We start from the raw sequence: 20,007 nt of genomic DNA on the forward strand, positions 1-20,007 counted from the left end.
GAGGCCAGGCAGCGGAAAGCCGCAGCCATTCCAGACATGTGGAAGGCGTGGGAAAAGTCGCCAGTCAGAAGTCCAGAAAGAGAAAATTGGCCTCCGCCAGCGAATCAGACGCTGGGGGACATAGGGTTTGTGCGCGCGCGCGCACGCCGTGGCCAATCCCAGGCAAGAACCGAAAGGCCTCCGGGTCTTTGTCGACTTGGTGGCCCAGCCTTGAGTGGGTGTCCAGTCCCCGCACGGCGAGGGCGGGCCTCTCAGCTCCTCGGCCAATCGGAGGGCGCGGCGGGGCGCATGCGCACGGCGGCTGACGCGCGCAGCGAGGGGGAGGCGTGGGCGCGTCCCCGGCCCAGGATTTATAAAGGCGAGGTCTGGACCGACGCGCGCTCTCGTCGCCTTGGCTGTCCCGGCGGCGCCAACCCAACTGCCCCGCCCGCTGCCGACGTCCGACATGCTGAGCCGTGCTTTGCTGTGCCTGGCCCTGGCCTGGGCGGCTAGGGTGGGCGCTGACGCCCTGGAGGAGGAGGACAACGTCCTGGTGTTGAAGAAGAGCAACTTCGAGGAGGCGCTGGCGGCGCACAAGTACCTACTGGTGGAGTTCTGTGAGTGCGCCGTGGGCCTGGGCGGGCGGGCAGGGCCCCTTGTCCACGGACTCCTCCGGGCCGCCCTCGGCGGCACCCAGCACTGTCCTGCGCGGCCGTCTCCTCTTGAGTACGGTGGCCCGTAGCCCTCAGCTTGCCCCCACGGAGCACGGGCTGGCCGGTCCCGAGCTGCACCTCGCAGGTAGCACCTACTGTAAGCTTCTCTGCTTCCAGTTGTCCCGAGAGCATCCTTCCTACCCAAAGTAGAAGTCATTGTAGTCAGGGCTCATTGAGGGTAACTGCGGGGCTGAGAATCAAGAAGGTGTCTTTGTGCAAGACGTCCACATGGCCAAAACCTTCTGTTAGCTGGGAAAAACAGAGTGGGCTGTGTGAGCAGTTAGCAGTTCCGATAGAGTAGATCAATCGCTCTTTACTATGCCCACCCTACCTGTAACCTGCTGTATTCTCCTTACCAGGAAGCAAGCCAGATCTAAGCCTTTACTTCTGCTTACAAGTGTGTGAGCTCCAACACAGCTGCCAGGTTACCTTGACAGATTGTCACATTCCCATAGTAGAAAGGACAGCTTTGGATAGGCATCTGGGCACGTTCTTGCTACATATAGTGCTGGCCCAGCAACCTTTTAACTTTTCCCAGATTCTTGAGTGGTAAACCCCAGGGATACACTGACCCTGATTGCTGGGGGCAGTACGAAGTTACAAGTCAAGGATTATTTTACAGTGCTGGTGGTCACAGGGCAAAGTAGGGATTGGGGTTGGTTTGTCACTCGTGGCCTCTGTCCTCAGATTGCCCAAGAGCACCAGCTATCAGTGCAGTCTCTTGACTGCGTTAAGAGGGGTTATCTTGGTATGCTGATAAGGTTTTTATGAAAGGAAGTACAAAGGGAAGAAATAGACCTGGATGGAGGACTGCCTTCCAATGTCCTGGTTTCTTTTACAGATGCCCCGTGGTGTGGCCACTGCAAAGCTCTGGCCCCCGAGTATGCCAAAGCTGCCGCGAAACTGAAGGCAGAAGGCTCTGAGATTCGACTAGCAAAGGTGGATGCCACAGAAGAGTCTGACCTGGCTCAGCAGTATGGTGTCCGTGGCTACCCCACAATCAAGTTCTTCAAGAATGGAGACACAGCCTCCCCAAAGGAATATACAGGTGTGACCCTAGAACTGCCCTTTAATAACTGTGTAGGCTTTGGGAGCAAACCCACAGGCGGGGGGGGGGGGGGGGGGGCAGGGAGAGGCCCTGTTCTCGAGTGGGTTCTATATCAACTCTTACATGTGGGAGCTGGGGAAAGTTCCCCATTTGGAGTACTTCACAGGAAGTGTCACATCTGTGATGACCTCCTGAGTAGCCTGCTGGCTGAGTTATCTGGTGATTGACCAATGAGGAGGAGGAGGCAAGTGCTTCGCTCAACACACGGGGCTTTGAACTATTGGTGCTTCCAGGAATGCAGTGCTTCCAGATAGTGTAGGCGTGACGCTTTGTAGCTGTCACTCACAGGGTGTCAGTACCAGGCCAGGTATTCATGATTCTCACTGCACTTTTACCTTTGGGAACCTTTCATAGTTACAGCATTCTAGTTGTTGGTGACCGAATGCAAATCCAGGCTTCCGCCTATCACCCAGCCACCGATAAAGGAATTTTCGTGGAGCCTGGACCTTGATATAGGCAATTCAGTTAGTTACTACTAGCAAAAGACGTGGGCTTCAGCCGGAGGTGGTGGCACGGACCTTTAATCCTCGAGTTTGGGGGGTAAGAGGCTGGTGGATTTCTTTAGTTTGAGGCTAGCCTGGTATATAGAGCAAAATACATATATGTATACACATACACACTCACATATGTCATATATAGTATCTATATATCTACCCTTGAGAGCAGCAGTGTGCCAGTCTAGTCACCTTTCTAGGCTATCTGTGGTCCTTTTTTATATGACTTCACTATTGGGGTAGAAAGTTCCTGTCCGCCAGGCAGTGGTGGCGCATACCCTTAGTCCCGTTACTTGGGAGGCAGAAGCAGGCAGAACTTTTGAAGCCAGCCTGCTCTACAGATCAAGTTTCAAGACAGCCAAAGCTACATAGAAAACCCTGTCAATTAAATTAAAAACAAAAACCACCAAGGCTCTTTGCCCAGACCTTGCTGTACTGGCTCGCTTGTGAGCAGCAGCTGGGAAACAGACGCGTGAGCATTGTCCAAGTGTGAGGCCGTCCTGGTGTGGGTCTCATCCATCCGGGTCTGCAGAGTAAGACCCCATCTGAAAAGCACACAGTTTGATCGGCAGAGCACTTGCCTAACATGAAGACGCAAATACAGTCACTACCACTTTATAAACTGGGTACGGTGGTGTTGTGTTTACTTGTGGGTTTTTGTGTGTGTGTATGTGTGCATGCGCACATCTGAAGCATAGTGTATACTTGTTGGATCTCCTAGAACTTACAGGCAGTTGTGGGTCACCTAAAGTAGGTGCTGCCAACCAGACCCAGGTCCTTTTAGAAGAGTAGCAAAAATTCTTAAGCTATTGAGCCATCTCTCCGGACCCCTGTCCCCAGTGGAAAATTTATTTATTTATTTTGGGTTTTCAAGAAGGGTTTCTCTGTGTAGCCCTGGCTGTCCCGAAACTCACTCTGTAGGACAGGCTGGCCTCGAACTCAGAAATCCACCTGCCTCTGCCTCACAAGTGCTGGGATTAAAGGCGTGTGCCACCACCGCCCGGCACCAGTCAAAAATTTAAAGGAAAAAAAAAAGCAGTTTTTTTTCTTAGTCAGTAGTAGTGGCACACTTTTTTAACCCCAGAAACTCAGGAGGCAGGCGGATCTCTGAGTTTGAGCCCACAGACCAAGCTACAGGACAGTCAGGGTTACACAGAGAAACCCTGTCTCAAAAAAGAGAAGAAAAACAAATGTTTTTTAATGACCACAGTTACTTTGATGTTCAGCGAGGCTCTGGGTTCTCTGAGTGAGCTGTGTCTTGTTTGGAAACTGGCAGCTCAACTTCTTGTTGGCACTGTAGAGTCCTGGTAAATCTAATGTTAGACGTGCCTTGATTAGTCCAAAAGGCACAGTCCAGGAGGAGGGCATCTTCTGTCAGCCTCTCCCTTAAGGAGGGAGCAGGCTCTCTTTCTCACTGTGTCTGCTTTGACTAGCACTCAAGCACATAATATTTTTCCAGTTCATATCCATCTGGGAAGTGGGTAGGGCAAGTTCCAGACAGGAACACCTGGCCCACCGGAGGTGTCAGAGTCAGGTCAATCCTGTTTTGGGGCAGCAGAGCTAGCGCTGAGGTTGGCTAACCCCACATCTCTAAGGGTGTAGCCTCTTGTGTGAGTACTGTAGGAGTACCTGAACAAGAGTGTTCAAGGAAATGCGGGAATGCGAACAGATTGAGGAGAAATGCTTAGTCAGCAGAACATATTTTCAGATGTGTGCAGTCTTTCCTCCGGTGAGTACCACGGTGTCCTTTTCTGGAATCCAGAGGCTGTAGCCAGTTCTCTATAGGAGAATATTTTGCTCTAGTAATAGGCTGGCCTATCTTGAGCCTCACGGGCACAGCTCAGAAGAGAGATGCAGCGGCAGGATGGGTGATACCCTGTTTCACAGGAACTTGCATTTGTTTGGGGTATAGCTGGCAGGGAAGCTGATGACATTGTCAACTGGCTGAAGAAACGCACGGGCCCAGCAGCCACAACCCTGTCTGACACTGCAGCTGCAGAGTCCTTGGTAGACTCAAGCGAAGTAACGGTCATCGGTTTCTTCAAGGTAGAGCTTTAAGAATTCCATTTTCTTTGTCTGCTGTCCGCACAGAGGGAGGGGCCCTGCTGTTTTTCAGGAGCACTGCTCAGGGTTGGCCACCTCTTGTTTTTCCCTTCCTCTTCCAGGACGTAGAGTCAGACTCTGCCAAGCAGTTCTTGCTGGCAGCAGAGGCTATTGATGACATACCTTTTGGAATCACGTCCAACAGTGGTGTGTTCTCCAAGTACCAGCTGGACAAAGATGGGGTGGTCCTCTTTAAGAAGGTGAGTGCCCCTTAGGCAGCTGTGCCCAGGTCAGGTCAGATGTTGGTCTGCAGGGGGTGGTGGTACCTGCAAATATTGGGAAGGACCAAGCGGACTGATGGGATGGATGGTGATCAAGGATCTCTGCTACATCATTTTGGAGTTGTGTTATGGCAACCACTTCACACTGTGACCTTTGGGACAGCTTTCTTGACCACCGACATACTGGGTCTCCTGAACAATACAAGGTGGTCATTATGGCAAGATAAGAGTCTTACCCTGTAGCTCTGGCTGGCCTTGAATTCACTGTATAGCCCAGGGTGGCCTTCAGTTCATTGTAGGTCTCTTGCCTCCATCTCTCAAGTGCTGAAATTACTGATCTGAGCCACATACCTGACCTTAAACTTTTTTTTTTTTAATTTTATGTGCATTTGTGGGGGTGTCAGATCCCCTGGAACTGGAGTTAAAACAGACAGTTGTGAGCTCCTCTGTAGATATGGGGGATTGAACTGGGATCAATTGAGCTATCACTCTTTACCACTGAGCCATCTCTCCACTTTTAAGTTCCTAGTCTAGTGGTATTATTTCCACAGTGCCAAGGGACCTATTGCTAGGACTTTTTCCTCAGCCTAGACAAGAGCTCTAGAATCTTTGGATGTGTGACCCCTGTGCTGACTCCCACCCTCATTCCCCACAGGTCTCCTACCTAAACACCTGTAAATTCCAGTCCTATTGTCACTCTTCTATAGACAGTGTGTGTCTCAGGGACTAAGCAGACTCTAGTGTTGCTGAGGAGGCCGTGGGCTGCTTTGTCTTTTGTTCCAAGAGCCAGGGTGATACCTACCCGTGGTTTTGCAGTCCAGCTGTACCAACATGGGGATTCAGTCTGGGCAGTGGTAGTGCATGACTTTAATCCCATCTCCCAGGCAGAGGCAAGCAGATCTCATGTTTAGCACTAGTTCCAGGACAGTTAGGGAGGATTACACAGAGCAACCCCGTCTCGAAAAAACTAACAAACAAAAAACCAAAAAGATAGGAGACTCTCATGTCAGCCAGGTAGGTTGTGTAGTGGACTGGTGAGGACAGATGAAGCATAGGTGAGAGGGTCTGATTGGTCTGGAGCCATCTTAGCCTAGCACCTGACATTGTTCTATGTGTTTGTGTGTGTGTCTGTCTGTTGACATTGTTCTGTGTGTGTCTGAAAAGGTTTCACCAGTTTGAGGTTGAATGAATTTGAAGGAGAAAAATAGTTTGGACATCTGCAGGGGAGCAACAACCTCCCCTCAGCTTGCTTCTGTCTGGCTTGCTCAGTGCTTCTGTCTGGTCTCTTCACCCAGCAGAGGACCTAATGAGATCAGGATTGCTACATTATTAGATGTCTCGTACATTTGTCCAGAAACTTTACGGTATCTTGTCTGATGCGAGGTATGAGAAAACTCTGGGTTGAAGTCTTGACAGAGCAAAAGCTCTTTTCGGGTTTTAGAAAACTTCATTCAAGCCAGGCATGTGATCACACAACACACCTTTAGTTCCAGAAGCAGGTGTAAGAGCTATAAAGAAACCTTGTCTCAAAAAAAAAAAGAAAGAAGGAAGAAAAAACTTGATTGCTTTTGCCTTTAGGTGCAGATCTGCTGTTTAGACTGTGTATTTGGGAAGGGTGGGTTGTTTGGTTCTTGGGTGGTTTTTCATCTTTTTAAAGGTAAATTATTCTAATATATACGTTTGAGTATTTTGCCCATATGTCTGGTGGACTGTATGTATGCCTGATGCCTGCAGAGGCCACAAGAGGACATTGGACACCCTGGGTCTGGACAGTTATGATCTGCGATATAGGTCCTGTGGTCCTCTGTAAAAGCATCCAGTCATTTTCATCACTGAGGTGCACACACACACACACCCTTTATTTATTTATTTATTTATTTATTTATTTATTTTTTCTAGGCAAGATGTTGTGTAGCCTGGGCTAGTTTTTAACTCTATAGCTGAGACTGCCACCCTTGAATTTCTGATCTTCCTCTCCTGAGTATACAAAGACATTCAGTGGTTTGGGGTTTGTTTGTTTTGCGTTATAGACTGACTCTCTGGCCAAGTCTGGCTTCCTTCTGTTCCCTTCTTTGGGATATTAGCTCTACCCACTGAATCAGCTGGGTTTTCCTCTCTACCTCAGGGAACTCTCTGAGGCAGACTAGCAGGGCCAGATAGGTTCCCCCGTGAGGCAAGCCAGCCAGCTGGGGGGTGAAGTCGGTTGCTACTTGCTTTGTGTTTTGCCTGAAGGATGACATGCAACCTGGATTGAGGACAGAGCTATAGAACTGAGGAATCTAGCCAGGGTCGCTTGCATATTGTCTGTCATGACCTGGTGGGGCTGCTAGTTCTACTAGAGAAGTTATGGCATCTGGGTGAGATTTTCAAACCAGGCCTCTTTGCAGCAGCCCCCACTGAGCAAGAGCTGTTTTCCCATAGTAGACTGAAGGACTACTGTGTGGCTATGTTGCCAAGAGGATAGTAGGCCAAACCAGATGGTCAGTTTCGCACGTGGCCCTCCAGTAGGAGGCAGGAGGGAGGCACAGGAACGTTGTTCTATAGAAGGAGGAACCTCGTGGGTGGTGATGGTGACTCAGCATCACACCTGGCGATAGTATTTGAGGGCACCCTTACTCATCTTCCAGATAGCACGCAGTACATTCCATTCGGTATCCTTTGTGGCTGGCGAGGGGAAGATGGTGTAGAAGCCCGTACCCTATAGGCTCAGTCGGAATAGAAGAGCACAACGGGCTCAGCCTGGCTATTCACATTCCTGGCTGTGACCTGCTATGAGTGCTTTAAAATGAGTGCTTCTGTGTTCCTCCCACCCACCTACCTCCCCCCCTTTTAATGGTTTTTACTTGTGCCTGTATTTGTGTGTCGTATGGATGTGTACACCCAGGTATAGAAGAGGGCTTTAGATCCCTGGAACTGGAGTGGTAGGCAACTGTGAACGCGTGCTGTGGTACTGAGGGCATCACTGTGCTCCTGGAAGAGCAGTGCAGACTCTGCTTCCTGCTTCCTCCTGACCTTTGGAGAGGTATAGGAGAAGATGGCCAGAGAAAGATGAGCAGTCAGTGCCCACATCCTTGCATCCAAGTATCTTGGCTCAGAAGTATTTGGAATAAGCTGATAGTACTTGTCTGTAATCCTAGCACTCAACATGCTGAGGCAGGAGGATCACGACTTTGAGGTCAGATTGGAGTACAGGATAAGACCTATTTCAACAAACAAACCAAAAACTGGGCATGCAGTGGTAGGCCTCTGAGACCAGCCAGGGTTCCATGCATGGTGAGATTGGAAAACAACAGTTATACCTGTATCTCACAGGAGCAGGCTTTTACAAAACCCTTGTCATTGCCTACCATACAGTGTAACAACTAATTGTATTTGCAGTGTCAACAGCCAGCTTTGTTTGTTTGTTTTTTGTTTTTTGTGGTTTTTTGGTTGGGGTTTTGGTTTGGTTTGGTTTGGTTTGGTGTTTGGATTTTTGGTTTTTCAAGACAGGGTTTCTCTGTGTAGCTCTGGCTGTCCTGGAACTCACTTTGTAGACCAGGCTGGCCTCGAACTCAGGTCCTCTAGAAGAGCAGCCAGTGCTCTTAACCATGGAGCCATCTCCATCCTCTTTGTTTTTCTTTATCTAGCAGATAGCCTGAGAGGTCTGGATCCCTCTCTTCATTGTTGCCCTGACTCCAGCCTTATCCCTAGTGAGCCACTATTTTTTGAAACAAGTACCTACCCTCTCAGCATTTAGCTCTGGAGATTCCTGCTCTGTTCTGTAAGTGATGTCTGCTGCCTTGGCCTGGCAGAGACGACATTAGCTCATGCCTGTGCAGTTCAGTCAGAGCAGCAGAAGGACCATGAGCCACCAGACATGGGGTGTGAACCTGCCACTAGCTTGTGGGCAGGGTGTATCCAGCTTAGGCCGTTGGGGGACATGCAAAGCTCACAGCCCCCTTTCTGTCCATAGTTTGATGAAGGCCGCAACAACTTTGAAGGTGAGATCACCAAGGAGAAGCTCCTAGACTTCATCAAGCACAACCAGCTGCCTTTGGTCATCGAGTTCACGGAACAGGTGAGGGGGGGCCCTGAGGTAGAGTGAGCGGGGGGGTGGGGGTGGGGGGTGGGACACTGGGTATATAGCAGAAGACAGATGCAGTATTGCTTCCTGTTCCACAGACAGCTCCGAAGATTTTTGGAGGTGAGATCAAGACACACATTCTGCTGTTCCTGCCCAAGAGTGTATCTGACTATGACGGCAAGCTGAGCAGCTTTAAGAGAGCGGCCGAGGGCTTCAAGGGCAAGGTGAGCTACCTCAGGACACCGGGTTCTTTTACAGGGGCTAGCAGTCTGCTGGTCCTCTGTAGTGCTAGCCACTAGGGCCAGCCCTGTTGGCTAGCAAATACTTGTTATTCTAATTAAGCAGCCCCAGACTCAAGAGCTGTTTCAAGGGTGTGAGCATATGGCCAGAATTTGTCTAAATGTCCTTTCTCCCCCAAGATCCTGTTTATCTTCATCGATAGCGACCACACTGATAACCAGCGCATACTTGAGTTCTTTGGCCTGAAGAAGGAGGAGTGTCCCGCCGTGCGGCTTATTACCCTAGAGGAAGAGATGACCAAGTACAAACCAGAGTCAGATGAGCTGACAGCTGAGAAAATCACAGAGTTTTGCCACCGCTTCCTAGAGGGCAAGATCAAGGTATGTAGTTGGACCTGGATTTTGGTAACACAGTTAAGCTTGCAGGGAGGTTCTACCGGAGGGATCCTGGGCCTTGGGCTTCCTATAGTACCTCTTTCAGACACTGAAGATGACAGCGCACGTTCCTTAGCGTGGTGCCTCTGATGGTTTGAGGACGCTGTTCTTGTCATGTACCAAGGTCGGGGAGAGGGAACCATAGACAGACTCCCTCCTGGTGTACTAGCCTAGCCATGCACCAAGGTAGCTTCAAAGCCACTAGGACACTTGATCTGCATTTTAGTTGGTCAGCCTTGAAGACTCAGCCTTCTCTTACCAGATTCCTGGCAGCTCTGGTTTCTGGAGGACAGTGTGTCTTGGCTCTGCCGGAGTTGGAGTGTGGGGCAATGTTGTACCTGACTGTACTTTCCCTCTCTCCACTTTAGCCCCACCTGATGAGCCAGGAAGTGCCTGAAGACTGGGACAAGCAGCCGGTAAAAGTGCTGGTTGGGGAGAACTTTGAAGAGGTCGCTTTTGATGAGAAAAAGAACGTGTTTGTTGAATTCTGTAAGTGAGGATCTCTGGGTTCCCAGCTTGGCCCCATAAGGGGGCTGGCAACCTCAAATGTCGGTGGTGGCTCTGTCCAGGGATGGGCCCGCAGCACTGCTCTCTTTCAGATGCCCCTTGGTGTGGCCACTGCAAGCAGCTAGCCCCCATTTGGGATAAACTGGGAGAGACATACAAGGATCATGAGAATATCATCATTGCTAAGATGGACTCAACAGCCAATGAGGTGGAAGCTGTCAAAGTGCATAGCTTTCCCACACTGAAGTTCTTCCCAGCAAGTGCAGACAGAACGGTGTGTTTTCCACCCTATGGGCTGGTGGGCAAACAGTTCTTCAGACACTCCTGCTATATAGCAGGTGCTGTTCTATGCTAGAGTTCAACCCTCTTCACTTTCCTTCCTGCAGGTCATTGATTACAACGGCGAGCGGACACTGGACGGTTTTAAGAAATTCTTGGAGAGTGGTGGCCAGGATGGAGCAGGGGACGATGAGGTGAGTGTGGCCACCTCTGGGTCCATGTGGGAGGTCCTAGCTCAGGCGTTGACTTAGAGACTTTGGTGGCCATGTAACAGGTACAGCTGTGACCCTAGACTTTGCCTTTGGTTTGAAAGAAGTGCCTGATGGTTACCACTTAGACAGAAGAGGTGTTAAAGGTGCCTTTCAAAGCCATCCTATAGCCTTCTCTAACCCTGCTGTCCTAGAATTCACTCTGCAGATTAGGATGGCCTCAAACTGAGAGATCCACCCTCCTCTGCCTCCTGAATGCTGGAATCAAAGTTGTACGCCAGGACTGCTTGGCTGATTCCTGTTAATGTGTACTTAAACTTCTAGCCAATTGTCTGTTGTTTGCTGTGTGGATACCACACCTAGTTACTAGACTAGAGAGTGGACATAGGCTGCCTCTTACTCAGTAGATCTATACCTAGAAAGCTCAGCTTGCTTATGACTATTTTTTTTTTTTAAATTTTTTTTTTTTTTAAAGATTTATTTATTTATATGTATGTAAGTACACTGTAGCTGTCTTCAGACACTCCAGAGGGAGTCAGATCTCGTTACGGATGGTTGTGAGCCACCATGTGGTTGCTGGGATTTGAACTCCGGACCTTCGGAAGAGCAGTCGGGTGCTCTTACCCACTGAGCCATCTCTCCAGCCCTGCTTATGACTATTAACCCTGATGTTGCTAATACAGAGGAAGCAAAAGGCAGATCAGGATTTGATAGGGTGGAACTTGAGGTCCACCTAGAAATCCTGTTGAAGTGAGAGGTATACTGGCCCCAAGGGACCTACTGGGGAATAGAGTAAGTGTTGCCTTCTGTCCATGTTCTGTCCACTCTGCACTCCACACACAGCCTGGCAAAGTAACCAACGGCTGCTGTGCTGCAGCTTGTGCTGGGCCTGTTGTCCCTGCCTGGGCTGGGGCTCTGCAGGTTCCTAGAACCATGCCTGGTTGGCTGGGGTTCCTGACTGGAAGACTTATACACAACCAGGCCACTGCTGGTGATGGTGGCCAGGTCCTTTGTGGTCAGCGAGTGCTGGTTTCACTGAGGACAGCCAGAGTGCAGCTTTGGTCCTTTAACTGCCCCTTCCTTCATCCAGGACCTCGACCTAGAAGAAGCTTTAGAGCCAGACATGGAGGAAGACGACGATCAGAAAGCTGTGAAGGACGAACTGTAGTGCAGAAGCCAGATCTGGGCGCCTGAACCCAAAACCTCGGTGGGCCACGCTCCCAGCAGCCCACATCTCCGGAGCCTGAGCCTCACCCCAGGAGGGAGCGCCGTCAGAACCCAGGGAATCTTTCTGAAGCCACACTCATCTGACACACGTACACTTAAACCTGTCTCTTCTTTTGCTTTTCAATTTTGGAAAGGGATCTCTGCCTAGGTCAGCCCTCTTGAAGGGCTACCTTTTGTTTTAATTGGTGGTGTACTTTTTTGTATGTGGAATTTGTCCCATGTGCTTGCTAAAATGTTTGGGGATCTCCTCACACTGGTGATGTCTTTCCTGTTAGAGAGGTTTATGCTACCACTTAGCATTTCATGTGTGAGGCATTTCATCTTTTAGACATGTCTCAATGTCCAGCTACTTGTTTCACCATGGCAGACCTCCCTGAGCCTCCTTCCTGCCCTGGGTAGGAAGTGTGGCTCTGGGTCTGTGGTCACTTTCCACCTTGTCCTAGTGTTGCCATGGTAGCATGGCTTTGTAGTTTGCATTTAACCTGGGGATCTATGCATCCTGTCAGAGGGTGGGTCCCCGTCCCCGTCCCCCTGTGTGTGGAAAAGAGACAGTGTGGCTTGCTGCCAGGCTCAGGCCAGGTCTGGACAGCTCTCACTCTCCTCAAGCCAGGACTACCAACCAGCCGGCTATGGGCACATTACTCTGTGGCTGCTGGATTCTTTTCCAGCGTGGCCTGTGGCCTGTGTGAGGCAGAACTGGGACCCTTGATTCCCAGATTGGGAGTCAGCCAAGGACACTGGGGCTGAATGAAATGCCCATTCTTCAGGCATTTCTACCATAATATTGGAATTGAACACATTGGCTAAATAAAGTTGAAATTTTACTACCCATTGTCACTGCTGCTTTATTTCTGAGCTAAGGGAGCTGAGCTGAAATTCTGCCACCAAAAGGAATAGCGTGCATCTGTCATGCATGCTGTCATACAATAACTTTAAATTCAGGATTGAGCCTCAAGAAGGTATATCCGCCAGGTGGTGGTGACACACACCTTTAATCCCACCACTTGGGAGGCAGAAGCCAGCCTGGTCTACAGGGTGAGTTCCAGGATAGCCAGGGCTACACAGTGTCTGGGGGCGGGGGAAAGGTGTACCCTCCAGAGATCAAGCATGCAACTCTCCAAGGGAAAAAAAAATGGTGTTAAAAGTAAGACATTTCTGCCAGGCAGTGGTGGTGCATGCCTTTAATCCCAGCACTTGGGAGGCAGAGGCAGGCAGATTTCTGAGTTCAAGGCCAGCCTGGTCTACAGAGTGAGTTCCAGGACAGCCTGGGATACACAGAGAAACCCTTTCTCGAAAAAGCAAAAACAAAAAAAAAAGACATTTCTGAAGCTGTGGATGAAGATGGTTGGTAGAGTGTTTGCCTAATATGTATGAAGCCCTGAGTTTGACTCCAGCAGCAGCACACACGTTAGCTTTGCATATGGAGACAACAGGGTCAGATATGCAGGGTCGTCCACAGCTCACGGTGTTCAAGACCACTCTGGGCTACATGGAAGTATATGTTAGAATATTCCAGCAGCAAGGATGCTCGCACATGTTTATGATCACAGTGCTTAGAAGATGGCAGAAAGCTTGGGAATTCAAGGTCATTGACTATGCAAGTTCACATCTTAAATGGCTTCTCCCCACAATTATCAATTTTATCAATTTTCAATTGTTATCAATCTTCTGCTAGGCCTGCATGATGAAGCAAGGTTGCAGACTTCACACTGGGGAGGGCGAGGCAAGATGATTGTTTTCAATTTGAGGCTAACCTGGAATGCACAAAAAACCCTCACCTTGCCGGGCGTGGTGGCGCACGCCTTTAATCCCAGCACTCGGGAGGCAGAGGCAGGCGGATTTCTGAGTTCGAGGCCAGCCTGGTCTACAAAGTGAGTTCCAGGACAGCCAGGGCTATACAGAGAAACCCTGTCTCGAAAAACCAAAAAAAAAAAAAAAAAAAAAACCCTCACCTTGTTTTTCTGTTTGTTTGTTTGTTCTTGAGGATGGATTCTGTGTGACTCTGGCTGTCCTGGGACTTGATCTGTCCTCAAAGATCCACCTGCCTCTGCCTCCAGTGCCAGGATTAAAGGCTTGTGCCACACTGTTTTTGTTTTGTTTTTAAAAGCTCTGGTTGGGCTGCAGAGATTGCTCAGTGGTTAAGAGCACCGACTGCTCTTCTGAAGGTCCTGAGTTCAAATCCCAGCAACCACATGGTGGCTCACAACCATCTGTGATGAGATCTGACGCCCTCTTCTGGTGCATCTGAAGACAGCTAGAGTGTACTTAATATAATAAATAAGTCTTTAAAAAAAAAAAAAAGCTCTGGTTAACAGTGTTTGCTGTGCCAAGCATGGTAGCACACGCCTTTAATCCCAGCACTCAGGAGGCAGAGGCAGGTGGATTTCTGAGTTCGAGGCCAGCCTGGTCTACAGAATAAGTTCCAGGAGAGCCAGGGCTACACAGAGAAACCCTGTCTCTAAAAACAAAAACAAAAAACAAACAAACAAACAAAAAAAGCTCTCTTACAGGAGATCCAAGTTTGGGTCCCTTATTCACGTGCAGCTTAAGTGCTGTGGCTACAGCTCCAGAGTATCTGATATTTCCTTCTGGCCTCTGAGGGTACACACACCCATGTGACCTAATGCATGAACACACAAATATGTTTTGGGAGGGAAAGTAAGAGCTGGTAAGATGGCTCAGGAGGTAAAGGCAACTACTGCTGAGTCTATTTCAGTGTGTGTGTGGTGAGTGTATATGGCTCAATAGGGTATGCGTGCAGTGCTCACAATTGTTGCAGGATTTTCCCTGTCCAATCGCATTAGAGCAGTGGGAGGCTTGTGATTGGACAGGAGAAGGGAGGCAGAGTGAGGAGTTGAGACAGAGAGAGAGCCAGCCTGGTCTACAGAGTGAGTTCCAGGACAGCCAGGGCTACACAGAGAAACCCTGTCTCAAAAAAACGAAAAAAAAAAAAAAAAAAGCTAGAATAAGTGGGTTAAAGCTTTATCATCATTGAGCTCTAAAATTTTGTATTGGCATCTTGTAAATTGCGTTGTTACATATTTGATTGGCTAAGCATTAAGAGTCTTGATTCTACTGGGTAATTAAGTGTTGAGATGACTAACCGGGGTTCTTGGGGCATTGTGTGAAAGAGAGAGGAACTTGGGGCCCCCGTCTGAGAGATGGTGGCAACAGGAGTGTGGGAGTGTGGCCTAGCCCTGCTGAGAGTTGGCGGGTTCATTTTTTAATATTTCCTATAACACAATGATTAGAAGATAGTGTTGGGTCCCCTAGAACTGAGTTCCTAGCCCTTGTGAGCAATCACATAGGCACTCAGAAATAAATCCAGGTCCTCTGCCATTACAGCAAGTCTTCTTAACTGTTGAGTTCTCTCTCAGCCTTTGACACACAGCTTGAAAACCAGTATGAGAACTGGGGATTGGAAGTCCTGATTTAGAAAAATAGGCTGGGGATGGTGGTGTACATTCTTAATCCCAGCACTGGGGAGGCAAAGGCAGGTAGATCTCTGCCTATGGTTCTTGGCCAGCCTGGTCTACATAGTGTGTTCCAAACATGGAAAGACTTTGTGTCAAGAAAAAAGAAACTAAGGCTGTGCATGATGGCGTATACCTGTAGTTCTAGCCCTTGAGAAGGGCAAGCAGGAAGGTAAGTCACCTTCAGCTGCACTGTGAGTTCAAAGCCAGCCTAGGCTACATAAGACTTTAAAAACAGTAGTTTGGAGCTGGAGAGATGGCTCAATGGTTAAGAGCACCAACTGTTCTTCAGAAGGTCCTGAGTTCAAATTCCAGCAACCACATGGTGGCTCAAAATCACCCATAATGAGATCTGACGTCCTCTTCTGGTGTGTCTGAAGACAGCCACAGTGTACTTAGATAGAATAATAAATAAATCTTACAAAAACAATAGTTTGTGGAAATGTCATTTTTATTTCCTCAGATGAGAACTGTACCCAAGCTGTGTGAACACGTGACTTGGGCTGAACCCAGAGCATTACTTTCTCTGTTTTAACTATCCCTAGACCTAGGCCTGGAGGATTCTAGTCTCTATACAATCTAATCTTCCAAGCTGACTGGTTCAAACTGGCTTCTCTCAGCTTCTGACTGAATTGCTCTGCTTGGCCTTAAACTAACTGGCAATTTATTCTCTGGTTTGCTCTGTATTCACCTGTAACCTCTCTGGAAAACTGTCCTGGTGAAACTGCCACCTCCTCCTCCTTCTTCCCCCACCCCCCATCCCTTTCCCATGCTGTTCTTTTTTTTCCCCCAATGTATTTATTTATTTTATATACCTGAGTACACTGTAGCCATCTTCAGACACACCAGAAGAGGGCATCAGATCCCATTACAGATGGTTGTGAGCCACCGAGTGGTTACTGGGAATTGAACTCAGGACCTCTGGAAAGAGAGTCAGTGTTCTTAACCACTGAGCCATCTCTCCAGCCTTCCTGTGTTGTTCTTGTGAGAGTTGGGTGTATCCAGTCTCCAACTCATTCTGTCAAATCCTTTTCACTTTTGTCACTTTGGCCCTCAGTTTGACATCACTTTCGAACATGGCTGCTTCCTTCTACAAACTAACTTTACCTTCATTGTTCGGGAATAAAGGTGTATACTGAGGGCGTGTCTGTATTCCGGCCAGAGGGATTAAAGGTGTGTGGTGCGCCTGCATTCCAGTCGGATCACACAGACCTGGGTCTTTAGATATGATTCTCTGCCAAGTCAGCTATGTTGCTGGATTAAAATTCCTCTACAAGTTTGACTTGAAGAACCTCAACTTTTTCTTTCTTTCTTTCTTTCTTTCTTTCTTTCTTTCTTTCTTGCTTGCTTGCTTGCTTGCTTGCTTGCTTGCTTGCTTTCTTTTCTTTTTCTTTCTTTCTTTCTTCCTTTCTTTCTTTAGATTTATTTATTTATTTATTTATTTACTGTTTGAGTACACCATAGCTCTCTTCAGACACGCCAGAAGAGAGCATCGTATCCTATTACAGATGGTTGTGAGCTACCATGTGGTTGCTGGGAATTGAACTCAAGACCTCTGGAAGATTAGTCAGTGCTCCTAACCGCTGAGCCATCTCTCCAGCCCAAACCTTAACTTTCTTAGTTCCCATGGAGAAACTAAGACTGGAATCAGTTAATGATTCCCAGTCTCAAAGCAACCATCTCGAGCTGTAGGCAGTGGTGACCTGGAGCTGGCTTCCTCACACTGCCCAGCACTGCTGAGAGTATGGCAGTATCTGAGAGTCTTAGGGTCACAGGGCTCAGAGTGGTCACTGGACCCTGACAGTAATGTTTCAGGCTGCTTTAGGTCAGACAGAGCCTACATACAGCCTTATCAATATTCTGAGGAGCCCTGCCTGTGTTTACACGTGTGCATGCACACAAGCTTTCTGAAGCCATCCAGAGCAGAACATCTTCACGTCATCAAGGCTAGGTGCCCTTCTGCTTGTAACTATTGCCCTAGACACAGCTGTTGGGGTAGGCTGAAGGACTTGACAAGTATGGTTGTCTCCCAGGTTGTGGGGTGTGGTCATCTCCCCATGGTTACCTTCTCCTGCCATAAAAGCTCACACTATCCCAGGGATGCTCCTATCTATCTGATCACAACGAGCAGAGGAAGAGGACCCTCTGTCACAAACTCAGGCAGTGTCAGATGGCCCAGGTATCTGTCACTCCAAGGCTGTACATTCTGACTCAGCAGCTGGGTCAGCTGTCCACTCATGCTGCCTTCATTGGCTCTTGATGACTGACTATAGGGCCAGGTTCCAGCTGCGTCAGCTCCTCCAGCTTCTGAGGGGACCTGCCGACACAATGGACCACATTCATCTCAAAGTGGGTACAGTAACTTTGGAGCTTGGGTTGTGGGGAAGATATCAATTCTGTGCCCAAAATGTGAGTCAAGGCTCTGTGGCCAACATGACAGTACTTCCAGGGGAGAAAAAACAGCAGGGCTGTGAGCAGATATTTTCCAATCCCGGTACAAAGGTTTGCTGTACATCTGTCCTAGAGACAGCGCCAGAACCACTGCCCAGTTGTGCAGGGATTTAGTCTCTGGATAAGAAAGCTTCAGATCAGGCAGCCACTGTCACGCGCTCCGGAGAGCAGAGTGACTCACAGATGTCTTTCCCCTTTTGCAGAGGCAGCTGATGAGAGCATTCCAGAGCCAGGCTGTGCAGGGCAGCTACAGGGTGGTTTCTAAAACCTCTGTGGTTGGGCTAGTGGATTAGTAAGGTAATCAAAGGATCAGTGGGGCAGTGGTGAAGACTGGAATTTCCCAAACCACCTATCCCCTCCACAGGTAGCCAAAAGTCATTGGCCTGGGACTTAAAAAAGAGTACTGCCCTAATCTTCAAACTGGCTTTGCTGGATTACCAGACACCTAGCAACACCCAGGCACTGGGTACCTGTCACTGCTGTTGGCCTTGTCCGAGGTTTCCTTCTTCATTTTCTTGGTTTAATTTAACTTAGGCTTGTGTCAACCTTGCTGGCCTTGAACTCAGAATGATACTCAGGCTGGCTTTGGACTCAAGGCAAACCATCTGTCTTAGCCCCCAGAGTGTTGGAAGTACACGTTTGATGTAGTAGCCAGCACAAACACCAGACTTGTATTGGATTTTGGCAGTCTCGCTAGACATATGCTGTACCACAAAGCTACACTTCCTGTTGTGGACTTTTATAAACTAAAATTGGGTATAGTAACACAAGTTTGGAATCCCAGTGCTTATTGGTTGGTTGGTTGGTTGGTTGGTTGGTTGGTTGGTTGGTTGGTTAGTTGGTGGGTTGATGGGTTTGGTTTGGTTTTAAAACAGTTTCCCTGTGTAGCTCTGGCTGTCCTGGAACTAGCTCTGACCTCAAACTCACAGAGATCTGTCTGCCTCTGCCTCCTGAGCGTTCATACAAACCACCACCCACCTGGCAAGATGACTGAAAGCTTTCAGGCTGCTGGGCTGTGGTAGTACACACCTTTCGCCCCAGCACAGGTGGATCTCTGTAAGTTCAAGGCCTGCCTCCTCTTCTAAGTGAGTCCCAGGATATCCTGGGTTACACAAAGAAATGCTGTCTCGGGCTGGTGAGATGGCTCAGCGGTTAAGAGCTTGACTGCAATTCCAAAGGTCCTGAGTTCAAATCCCAGCAACCACATGGTGGCTCACAACCATCTGTACAGCTACAGTGTGCTCATATACATTAGATAAATAAATAAATCTCTAAAAAAATAAGAAAAAAATGCTATCTCAAAAAACAAACAAACAAACAAACAAACAAATAGAAGTCCCGAGGACTACAAAACGCTGGAGGTAACTGAGGTAACTGCTGTGTGATTTGTTTTGTTTTGTCGAGCCTTAAATTTCTGGCCTCTCTCTCCCAAGTGCTGGAATTACAGAAATTATCACCATCCCCAACTTTGTGTAAATGTTTTATTTCATCCTCCAAAACGTAGAAATTCTAACCCTCAAAGACTAGTCACTTTCTAAGCTTGTACTGGTTCGGGGACTCGGAGACAGAGGGATTCCAGGCTTTGTTTTCATGTCAGTCACCATAAGTGATTGACAGCTTGTTGAACTTGTTGAAAGTTGAGTATTCGAGGTAGAGAGTTCAGCTAGGAACACATGACACAGTTCCTAGGAACAGTGCTAGAAGACTTTGGGGCCTAGACTCTGACTCACACAGAAACCCCAAACTCAAGAACCTCTGTGCTCTAAATGGCCAAGGGCCTCACATGCTGACGGTTCCCAGACCTTATCTCAGTGGAGGCCACTCACTGATGGGAGGAGAGGGCCGCTCTTCTGGTCTTTGCTGCCATTCTGTTGGTTGCACCTTCATCTGAAGGCTTTCATTTGATCCTCTGAGCTGGGAGTACAGACACAACTTTTCCACAACATGAGAAAAGACAATCGGCACATCTAAGGGGGGGAGGGGTTCTGTCACCAGGCTACAGCGAAGGACATTCTGTTTCCTTACTTAAGGTAGGTAAGTTAGAAGACATGGTATCTGACTCCTCCCAAGCAACCAGGAGTTGGGGCTGTGCCCCAGAGAGATGCAGAGGTACAGAACCATCCCCAGCAGGTTCTCTCAGAGCCTCTTCAAGTTTCTGTGGTACTCCAGCTCAGGGAGTAGCCCCTGACACTGAGACTATGCTGAGACAACCCTGACAGGCAGGGCGTTCTCATTCAGTGCGTCTTGGAGCCAGTGGACCTCGGCTTTACACCTACAGGGTGTGTGACATGTTGGCTTGACGATGGCTGGAAAGCAGCCAGGTGATGTAAGGCCCACTGCTAACCACACTGCTGTCCCAGCTCACCAGCCTGCCAAGTCTCTGTCCAGGCACAGGCCTCTCACGATCACCTAGCAATCGCATCAGTATAGTGAGTGGGTTGTCTCCAGTCTCACAAATTTATGTCCTAGCTCTCAATACTACCTTTTTTTGCAGTTGTTTTGAGGT

At 48.7% G+C, this 20,007-nt stretch overlaps 1 protein-coding gene across 1 annotated transcript; it reads left to right on the forward strand.

Annotated features, from left to right (window-relative positions):
- Positions 1–300: 300 nt before the first annotated feature.
- Positions 301–12,404, forward strand: P4hb (prolyl 4-hydroxylase subunit beta). Its single transcript, XM_021178455.3, has 11 exons — positions 301–596; positions 1,534–1,740; positions 4,207–4,340; positions 4,460–4,597; positions 8,571–8,675; positions 8,780–8,905; positions 9,101–9,301; positions 9,724–9,844; positions 9,955–10,136; positions 10,249–10,335; positions 11,441–12,404. Exons 1-11 carry the CDS (start codon positions 446–448, stop codon positions 11,516–11,518), a joined length of 1,530 nt encoding a protein of 509 aa, XP_021034114.1. The 5' UTR covers positions 301–445; the 3' UTR covers positions 11,519–12,404.
- The last annotated feature ends 7,603 nt before the right edge of the window (positions 12,405–20,007 follow it).

Source organism: Mus caroli, unplaced genomic scaffold (assembly GCF_978045245.1).
Source record: "Mus caroli unplaced genomic scaffold, Mus_caroli_1 scaffold_13, whole genome shotgun sequence".
Taxonomy (NCBI): Eukaryota; Metazoa; Chordata; class Mammalia; order Rodentia; family Muridae; genus Mus; species Mus caroli.